Source organism: Aedes albopictus, chromosome 1 (assembly GCF_035046485.1).
Source record: "Aedes albopictus strain Foshan chromosome 1, AalbF5, whole genome shotgun sequence".
Taxonomy (NCBI): domain Eukaryota; kingdom Metazoa; phylum Arthropoda; class Insecta; order Diptera; family Culicidae; genus Aedes; species Aedes albopictus.
Genome location: NC_085136.1, coordinates 177,912,394 through 177,923,270, shown reverse-complemented (window position 1 = coordinate 177,923,270; position 10,877 = coordinate 177,912,394). Strand labels below are relative to the sequence as shown.

At 38.6% G+C, this 10,877-nt stretch overlaps 1 protein-coding gene across 1 annotated transcript; it reads left to right on the top strand.

Annotated features, from left to right (window-relative positions):
• The first annotated feature begins 4,472 nt into the window (after window positions 1–4,472).
• LOC134289979 (OTU domain-containing protein 3-like) lies at window positions 4,473–8,262 on the top strand. Its single transcript, XM_062856869.1, has 2 exons — window positions 4,473–5,500; window positions 8,163–8,262. Exons 1-2 carry the CDS (start codon window positions 4,473–4,475, stop codon window positions 8,260–8,262), a joined length of 1,128 nt encoding a protein of 375 aa, XP_062712853.1.
• Window positions 8,263–10,877: the final 2,615 nt, after the last annotated feature.

Here is a 10,877-nt window from a genome sequence, read left to right as displayed (position 1 = left end):
AAAACACGCGACTACTTCGATTTCGAGACGATTATAGCGCAAACTATCGAAAAAATTAACTTTCTGCAAATGGCGTCACCACTCTTCCGCCGAGCGGCCCATAACCTGTCGCAGAGTAGCAGTTCGGGTGGAGAATAAAAGAAACACGTGTGGTTCTCTCGGGTGACAACTTTAGAATGATCGTTTATTATAATCTGTAGTGATTGCAAAGTAGAGTGTGTGTTGGTATGTGTGAGTTACATCGAGTGTGGATAGGTATGGATAATTGAGATAAAGTGAATGTGTTACACTGAAAGAATTCATGTGGTTGAATCTGCAACGGTGCTGCAGGGCTGTGTAGCCCGTCAGTTAAAGCGCTTGCACCGAGCGAACGTCTACTCGCGTCTACTGTACCTGATAATCCCTAAGGACTCTCATGAATTCACAGTCATCTGGGATGTATCTTACGAATTTAAGAAAATATTCTCATTAATTTTTTATGCGAGGTATGCACTTTAAACGGAATCGCTCAAGTAATTTTCGTTCAGTGCATTATTTTTCCGCGACCGGAATGGTCAAGAAATTTAACACAGCAAGCCCCATTTGATTTGACGTTTCGTTTCAGCTCCGTACTAGGATCCGGAATAAAGCGACGCTTTATTATTTCTTGAGCGATTCCTTGCCTGAATTTTCCACGCATCGAGATAGGCCAAGATATTATTTCTTGCGATCAGCGTACTACCCATTATGAGTCAAAAGCATTCCGGAAAATATTTAAATAATTCCCGAAAATCCCTAAGGATTCTCAGAAATTCCCAGTCATCTGGGATGTATCTTACAAATTTCAGAAAATATTCTCAATCATTTGTGTGAGTCAAAAGCGTCCCGGAAAATATTTGAATAATTCCCGAAAATCCCTAAGGACTCTCAGAAATTCCCAGTCATCTGGGATGAATCTTATGAATTTCAGAAAATATTCTAATTATTTTTTTATGAGTCAAAAGCATCCCGGAAAATATTTAAATAATTCCCGAAAATCCCTAAGGATTCTTAGAAATTCCCAGTCATCTGGGATGTATCTTACAAATTTCAGAAAATATTCTCAATCATTTGTGTGAGTCAAAAGCGTCCCGTAAAATATTTAAATAATTCCTGATAATCCCTAAGGACTCTCAGAAATTCCCAGTCATCTGGGATGTATCCTACGAATTTAAGAAAATATTCTCAATCATTGGTGTGAGTCAAAAGTGTCCCGTAAAATATTTAAATAATTCCTGATAATCCCTAAGGACTCTCAAAAATTCCCAGTCATCTGGGATGTATCTTACGAATTTAAGAAAATATTCTCAATCATTTGTGTGAGTTAAAAGCGCCCCGGAAAATATTTGAATAATACAAATACAAATTATGAGTCAAAAGCATCCCGGAAAATATTTAAATAATTCACAAAAATCCCTTAGGATTCTCAGAAATTCCCAGTCATCTGGGATGTATCTTACGAATTTCAGGAAATATTCTCAATCATTTGTGTGAGTCAAAAGCGTCCCGGAAAATATTTAAATGATTCCTGAAAATCTCCAAGGATTCTCAGAAATTCCCAGTCATCTGAGATGTATTCTACAAATTTCAGAAAATATTTTCAATCATTTGTGTGATTCAAAAACATCCCGGAAAATATTTAAATAATTTCTGAAAATCTCCAAGGATTCTCAGAAATTCCCAGCCATTTGGGATATGTTCATTGAATTTTTTAAAAAATATTCTCAATCATTGGTGAAAGCCAGTAGCATCGCGGAAAATATTTGAATAATTCCTAAAAATCCCTAAGGATTCTCAGAAACTCACGATTATCTGGGATATATTCTACTTACTTAAAAAAATAGTCTCAATCGTTTGTGTGATTCAAAAGCATCCCGGAAAATATTTAAATAATTCCCAAACATCCCTAAGGATTCTCAGAAATTCTCAGTCATCTGGGATGTATTCTACAAATTTCAGAAAATATTCTCAATCATTTGTGTGAGTCAAAAGCGTCCCGGAATATATTTAAATAATTCCGGAAAATCTCCAATGATTCTCAGAAATTCCCAGTCATCTGGGATGTATTCTACAAATTTCAGAAAATATTCTCAATTATTTGTGTGAGTCAAAAGCATCATGTAAAATATTAAAATAATCCCTGAAAATCCCTAAGGATTCACAGAAATTCTTAGTCATCTGGGATATGTTCATTGAATTTTAAAAAAAATATTCTCAATCATTGGTGAAAGTCAGTAGCATCGCGGAAAATATTTGAATTATTCCTAAAAATCCCTAAGGATTCTCAGAAAATCACGGTTATCTGGGATATATTCTACTAACTTAAAAAATAGTCTCAATCGTTTGTGTGATTCAAAAGCATCCCGGAAAATATTTAAATAATTCCTGAAAATCTCCAAGGAGGCTGGCAACGCTGGCAATGCCACCTGCTGCGGTTTTATCGTGTCGAGAATTAATGCGAGAAAAAGTGTGTGAATTATAAAATAATTATTAGTTTGGCCCAAGGGGAATGACATATCCTTTTCTAACCGGAATATCCGCATTTATCCGTTTCTAACCGTCGCTAACCGTTGCTAAGCGAGCTGCTAAGTGAGCAGCGGTTAGACACGGTTAGCGACGGTTAGAAACGGATAAATGCGGATATTCCGGTTAGAAAAGGATATGTCGTTCCCCTTGGTTTGGCCGCCGGAGGAGTGTAAAGTTTTACGAAAATTGAAATTGAAATGTTTAGGATCGGAGGTGGGAGCCCTTGGAGGGCGAATAATTACGATTTTATTCTGGAAATCAGCGGCCATTACAGCGGATCAGCGGCGAAAATTTTTTTTGTCAGTGGTAGTAGTGTCAACTCGGTTGGGCAACGGTGGAGTGAGTACTACTAATACACAACAGTAGCAGTGAGTGTGAGAGGGTGAACAAGTGCGGTGTACGAATCATGTTGGGAAAGTGAGCGCCGTGTTGTGGGTTTGAAAAAAAAAGAAAAAGAATTTTTTGGAAAGTCCGAAAAGTGGACCGTTATCGTGTGAAGAGCAGTCGGGAAGCAGTGGGCTTTATGGATATGCTGTCGAAACAGGAGCGACGGCATTTCCATAATTCTCCCCCACAACGGATGGCTTGGCTGATGGGGTGGGCAGGTGGAGCGCTGTTGGAACGGTAAGAGAAAGCGACGCCGGTAGAAGGTAAGAGTGCAGTGAGCCGGAGTGAGACGCTAGAACCACACTCCGTGGGTCTGGCGGCAGAGGGTAAGCACCAGCCATGACGACTCATTCACACAAACAAGCGCAACTCCATTAGCGAAACGGTAAGTACGACACTACAAGGGGATTGCAAATTTCCGAACCGAGAAGCGTGAGTATGTTTGGATGGAGCGAGGTAGGAGGCGTGTGTGGGTATAATGGGAACGGACGTCGATTACTCTTAAAACAATGCGGGGTGCACGAAGTTCTGCTGGCAGCATTTCTCTTGCTCTCTGTTTTCTGCTATCTGTTGCAGCGCTTAGGTTGATGAATCGCGCAGCTACAACTAGATCATGCGGTGTACGATGGGGGGTTGGTGGGAGAGAGGCTTGAGGGAACGGATAAAGAATGAGTGAGTAATAGTGATGCAGTGAATATTTTTCACTTAGGGTAAAGTGGAGTATGGCTATGCGCGGCATTTCGGGAATACCACCACGGGTGTTTATCGAGGACGTTTTACTAGGTCGTAATATTTTTTTTTCTCTCAATACAGGGGGAGAGTAGACAAGTCGGAATGGAACTTTTATAGTGGGGGATAGTCGCTAGTTAGGCAAGGAACCACGGGGAAGAGGAGGTGAAAAAGTCAAGTCTGGTGAAGATATGTGTGAGATCAAGAGTGGAGAATGGAAGAACTAATACAATTCAGTAACAGCTTGTTAGTACCAATACAAGCAGGGCGTCGGATGCTCTGAGAGACAATCATGGGGTCTTTGCGAGATGCTAAGCTACGGGCAATGCAACCTTGCTAGAGACTTGATTTGCGCACTGACAGTGCTGCCAATCACTAAGATTTGGGAATATTTAAAATAAACTAAACTAAAATTACTAAAAGTTTGGCAATCGGATACATACCCAAATGATGTCTTGAAAATGAAATGATAAGGAGAATTTGCTTCACTGTGAACAACAGAAATAATGAGGACACCACGTAAGTTAGACTTAGTTGTTATACGAAGACCTCTCTTGGTAAGTACAGATGCAGATGTGGTATAATCGGCAACCCTGTTTTATTACTTGAAAAAAAGTAAAAAAAAGCGCGAATCTGGAAATAACGCGCAAAAATCAAGGCGTAAAATTCTCATAACCTGTCGATCGTCTGTCAAGAACGGCTGTCAAAAGTGGTGTTGTGATAAAAAGGTGATAAAACGAGTGAAAAGTGGCAAATCCTAGCTCAAAAAAGTGCAACAAATAGTGAAGTGAGTGAAACTGTCTACTGGAAAAATGGAGCTTCAAGACGTGCGGATAAAAACAGTGGAAGTACCAGGTGATGGTAACTGCCTGTTCTACGCGGTGGTTCAGCAGTTGTCAGGGAGGAAGTGTTTCGATTCGCAATTCTTCAACGAAGCTATGAGGCTGCGAAGAAGAACGGTGGATTACCTGATGTCGCACAAGACAGAGATGAGGGACGTAATACTAGCCGAGATCATCACCTCGTCAAATGTAACCACGTCCAATCTCTCAGACAGGCAACTGGACGAGAAAATCGACCAACATCTACGAAATCTGGCAAAATGCGGAACATGGGCTGGCGGAGAAGCACTAATGGCGATAAAAGAGATTGTTGGTGCTAACATCAGGATTTACAATCCACACTACCAACCGTTGGAATTGGTTCACGGTAATGGGAGGTGTAAAACCATTGAAATATATTTCAACGGAATCAACCACTACGATAGCGTAGAATTAGGACCAGGAGGAGGACAGACGGTACAGGGAAATGAAGATAGGGGGAAGGCAAGACATGGAAGCGCAGACCTAGGAGTAGAATCGAGAAGCAAGGCACAACTGAAGGACGAATTGAAACGTAATGAACAAGGAAGAGTAGAGATGGAAATAGTGGGTGGTTATAGAGCGCAAATGAGTAAAGTAAGGAAAATTGGGGTACAAGAAAGCGGAGATCTAATATTGGAGATGAGAAATAAGGACCAGTTGAGTGTAGAGAGAGACAATATTGAGCAAGGAAGCGGGAACCTAGAAGTAGTGAGAGGAGTTAAGGAACAAATGAACGTAGAGATGAGGAAGGTTGTACAAGGAGGAGTAGCCCTGGGATTGGAGAAGGGAAAACAAGAACAGCTGCTCGCGGAGAACGATAATACTGAACAGGGAACCATGGAGCTAGAAGAAGTTAGAGAAAATCAGACGCAATTGAACGAAGAGAGAAGCACTGATGAACAAGGAAGCAGGGAACTAGGAATAAGGGGAGAAAAGGAGACACAACTTGGCGAGGGGAGAGAAAATGTCACACAAGGGTTAGTGGAAGTAGGGGAAGGAAAGAAGACACAGATGAACAAAAAAATGGGAAGTATAAAAAGAGGAATCATGGGATTACGAATGATAGAAGAAAGGAAGGATCGAAAGAACGAAGAGCGGGAAGAGTCTGAGAAAGAAAGCAAAGAGTGCAGAGTAGGAAGGAGAAATAAGGACCATGTTAATGAAAAGAGCAAAAATATCGAACAAGGAAGCGAAGAACAACTAGTGACTAAGGAAAAGGAGGTACAATGGACCAGACATAGGGAAAATGTTGATCAAGAAAGACATAAAGCAATGGAGTCAATGCACAATAATATGAACAAGGAAGTATACAAGAAACAACCTGGTATTATTCATGCAAATCAAGAGGTAGTTGAACGAAATCAAGAAAAGGAGAATCGCGTTAAAACGATAGACAGGGGAACAAACAAGGAACAACAAGCTAAAGACAGGAGAGATGAGGTACAGGCGAATGAGGTGAAGGGATATGGTGAAATAAGAAACATTGAGAAGCAAGCAGATAATACCCTAATAAACATACTGGATCAGGAATGCAGTGAAACAGAGGAGTTAACATACAGAGAAGTGGAACCGGAATTTGAAAAAATGCAAATCATAGAAAATGAAGCAATCAATATCATTAATAAGACAAAATGGGTGAGTGCAGGAAAGCTTCGACTGAAAATAAAAGTAATAGTAGAGGGTGAAGAAAGCTATTTGTGGTCGGTTAGTCATCAATTAAGCGGGATATCTCCAGAGCTAGAAATCTTCAAGGAATTACCGAAAGCGTTACTAGAAGATATTTGGAAATATGCAGAGAAAGCAGTTAGAGAAAATTTAAAAAAACCAGGGAAAGCACTATGGCAATTTATAGCAGATTTTTGGAAGAAAGAGGTAATAGTTTTTAACGAAGAAAAGAGCGTGGACAAATACAAACCAACAGGAACAGGAGAAAATATTGTTACATCAAAAGGGAAAATTAAAGAACGAATTGAAAATTGTGAGAATCTTCAGAAAACTCCAAGGCAGGATAATTTTAAGGAAGGAGAAGGACGAAGTTATAAGGAGGAAATATATATTGGATCATTAAATGTAAGAGGATGTTGCCAAAATAGGAAGAGAACAGAAATTGATGAAGAACTCCATCTAGCTAATATAGACATAGCAGTACTACAAGAAGCGAATGTTCAAGGAAGTAGAGTTAGTACTCCGAACTATGATTGGATTATGTCAGATAGGGGGAACACAAATAACATGCGAGGATTAGCAATTCTAACAAGAAAAGACGGTAAAGTAGGAATAAGAGAAGTAAGAGATATTGATAAGAATATTATGTCAGCTATTATGGAACACAAAGAACAAGCTGAAGACTGGTTAATAGTAAACGTACATGCACCAAACACAAATGCAAGTTCATTTTATGCACAGTTAGGATCAGTTGTAAATGGACATCCTAGGAAGAACAGAACCATTATTTTGGGTGACTTCAATTCACAAATAGGTAAAGAGGATTCAGATGAAGAAGACATTTTAAGATTAGGAAAATACATAGGACACACATACACTAATGAAAATGGGGAATACATGAAAAACTTTTTGAGGATACACAAAATGAACGTTATTTCAATGAGATTTGATGAGTCACTACTAGTCACATGGTCTAACGGAAATAGAGAATCTCAAATCGATCAAGTAGTCATAGCACAAGAATCAGTGATAAAGACAAAATTTGTTAGAGCAGCCTGGACAGCAATTCAGAATGATCACAAATTAATTAAAATAGGAATATATACAGAACAAAAACAAGAAGTTCAAAAACAGAAGCTGGCAAGAAAAATATTAGAACCAAACGCCCTACAGTACGAGGAAAGGAACAAAACGTATGCAGAAGAGCTAAGAAAACACAAGACAATAGAAATATCCAATTTACATACCACTGAAGCATATGCAAAATTCACAAAAAAAGTTATCACAAGTGCGAGAAAAGTACTACAGGAAACAAAAACGCCATTAACACCGAATAGGAAAAGAGCTTTGACGAATCTTATGAATGCTAGGAAACAGATGAGATTAGCTAAAGAAAGAGGAATAGGAACAGAATGGTACCGACAAAATATAAATATAAGAAGACAGGAATATGCAATCAAAGTAAAAGAGCACAATGAAAAAGAAGTTTTCAAATTTTATAATGAACTACAGGACTATGAGGTAGGGGAAAGAATAAAAAGATCATATAGATTCTTAAAAAAATTTATGAAGAGCAAAACGCCGAAGAAGCCAAATATTCCGATGAGAAAATGGGTTGAGGAACTGAAATTATCCGAAGGAGTTCCAACTGACATCGAAATTGATAAAGAAAGCATAACAGAAGGGCCAAGTAGAGATGAAATAAAAGATATAATTAAAGGATTAGCAAATGGAAAAGCAGCAGGTCAGGATGGAATAAGAAACGAGTTCATCAAGTATGCAAATGAAGAAACATTAGAGGAATTGTATAGCATAATCCGGAAGGTATGGGAAACCAATAATATTCCTGAACAATGGAAGCAATCGATCCAAATACCAATACCAAAGTGTAGAAACCCAAAAGAGACAAATGATTATAGGAGAATAAGTTTATGTAACTTAGGATATAAAGTATACGCTAAATGGCTTTTACAGAGACTTAGGGAATATGCGGGAGATCCAGGCTATCACCAAGCAGCATTCACTAAAGATAGATCAACAGTCGACCAAATATTTTACGCTAGGAGATGTCTAGAGGAGAGATGGAACGGTGGCAAAACGTCAATAGTAGCATCAATAGACTTAAGAAAAGCATTCGACAATGTAAATTTAACATCAGTTCCTAAAGTTCTTAAAAAATTGTCAGTTCCAAGTCATGTTATAAATAGAATAATGCAAGCACTTAATGCAGAAAAAACGTGTATATTATGGGAAGGAATTCGTACAGAGGAAAAGATAAAAACAAAGGGGATTAAACAAGGATGTCCATTGTCACCATATATATTCACATTAGTCATGCAAGATGTATTGAGGGAAGTAAAGCGAAAGTATCCAAGAGTAAATCTATTAGAGCCGAATAATAATAAATTACCAGTAATCTTAGTATTTGCAGATGACATTCTAATAATAGCAGAAACGTTAGCAGAGATAGAAGATATTGTAAGAATACTGAAAATAGAATTGGATAGAATAGGATTGGAAATAAATAATAATAAAAGCCAAATCATGATCAGAGAACCAATGTCAGATAGGAATATCCCAAAAGTTGTTAAATTAAACGGAGAAGAATATGACGTCGTAGATCATATGAAATACTTGGGTGCATATTTATCTGATACGTTGAATAGACCACAGACAACAAGAAATAGGTGTAAATTAGCAATAGGGAGTAGCAAAACAATGATTGAATTTTTGAGAAGATACAAGCCGACATGGAGCCTAGCAAAATTAATGTATAAGACAGTTATCTCTCCAGCAATCACTTACGGTATGAAAACAGCTACATTAGTAAAACGAAATAGGAAATCAGTAACCAGGCACGAAATGCAAATATTGAAGGAAATGGTCAAGTATTGCAGGGAAAAACCAAAAGGAAGATTAACGGTATCAAAACTATTAAATGGAAAAACAGCAGTTAAAAAGATAAGTGTAATGAGGATAAGTTATTAGGGTCACATACAGAGAAGACCAGATGGGCACCCATTAAAAATAGCAGAAAAAATGAATTGCAAAAAGAAAAAAATAGGAAGACCAGCTAAAACATGGAAGAATGCAGTTAGGGAAGACAAAGATAGACTACCAAATGTTACAGAAGAAGATTGGAATAAAATTGTGAAAGATAAACTGAAGCTAAAAAAACAAGCGGAGGAGATATATAGAACACCAGGAAGCGAGGAAGAATCAGAATCAGGCGTAGAAGATTAATAAGATTTGGGAAAATTTGGCGAAATGCGGAAATGTCGATGGAGTACGGGATTGGGATGGTGGGTTGGGTTTTTGTATGGTGGGATAGGCGTTCCTCTGTTGATACGGGGGGGGGGGGGGCTGTTGGGGTGTAGGGGGGAGGGTTTTGAGGTGCAAGAGGGAAGGGGGTGGAGGTATGAGGGAGGAAGGGGAGTTGATGGTTGGGGTGTGGGGGGTTTGGAGGGTGGCTGAGGTGCGGGTGACGAGGGTGTTGTTAATTGTGGTGTGGATTGGGACTGTTTGAGCGGAACCTTGGACCAAGGTGTTGTAGACGAGGCAAGAAATGGATAATATAACAGCATGGTTTTCAAGGGAATTGCTCGGGCAGCGTCGGATTATGAAGGGGATCATATTACCATGAACTGGAAACGTGGAAGAAGATGAGGTAAGGTATTATTATATGATAGTGTATAAACCAAAAACGAAAAAAAAACAACAACAATAGAATGACTCACATACACTATGACAAATCCACATCAAATATCAAATTTTCCTTTTCATGTTTATCTCAGGTTCCTATCCATTGGCAACGTCGTGCAGTAATTGCCCAACAAACACAACGCTCAATATGTGCAACACCGTCTGATACGGCACGCCTACTCTAAAAGCATTAATGGACAGGAGACAGGATACGTTTGAACCCGATCTGACAATCATATTAAGGCCCCAAGTAAACCCACCAGGAATTCGTGATTCACGACATACACAATGCAGGATAGGTGTATACGCCGAAAACAAAATAAAAATGTGTATTATATTCTAGAAAAATAAATATAATATAACCAAAAGAACTAAACATATCCTTATACACATATTAACCATAATTAAATAAAAAACTAAAAAAAAGTGCATTTTATTTTACATACATTAAGTGTTCTGTCCTGTTATTATAATAACTAGAAATCAACAGTATATCTACTCACAGGATGTCTCTCTTCCTCTTTCTCTCTACTCTAAACTTATAGGAAATTACGAAACAATGGAGACAGAAAATGAAAAGAACATAGCAGAAACAAACGAAAGGATAGGAAAAATGGACAAACGGAAGGATGACAGAATACCGGCTATGGATTACGCGGAAAAATGGTGAGATCGAAGCAATTACTACTACAAACAAATAAATAAACGTAATGAACTAAATACGCGCCAGGTTTAAAGGATATGGCTTTAAACCAGGAAGTCTGTGTGTATTACGATTATCCAACTGATAACAGTAATACAGACATGCGGGGCTTATTGTAAGTGAAAGTGGCTTCTGAATGGACGTGTCTCTCCAGCCATTCTGAAATGGGTCACTGGAACTGCAATAGAGCTATCATCCTCTAACTCCCGGACTTAAGCTGCTTGCAAATAGCAACAAATCGGCATTGCAGACAACTTACTTCCATAATACCACTGCCGGACAGT

Coding starts and splice junctions, on each gene's coding strand:
- LOC134289979 (XM_062856869.1), top strand. CDS start 4,473: ATGGAGCTTCAAGACGTGCGGATAAAAACAGTGGAAGTACCAGGTGAT. Junction 5,501..8,162: donor AGAGAAAATGTCACACAAGG/GTTAGTGGAAGT, acceptor TGGCTTTTACAG/AGACTTAGGGAATATGCGGG.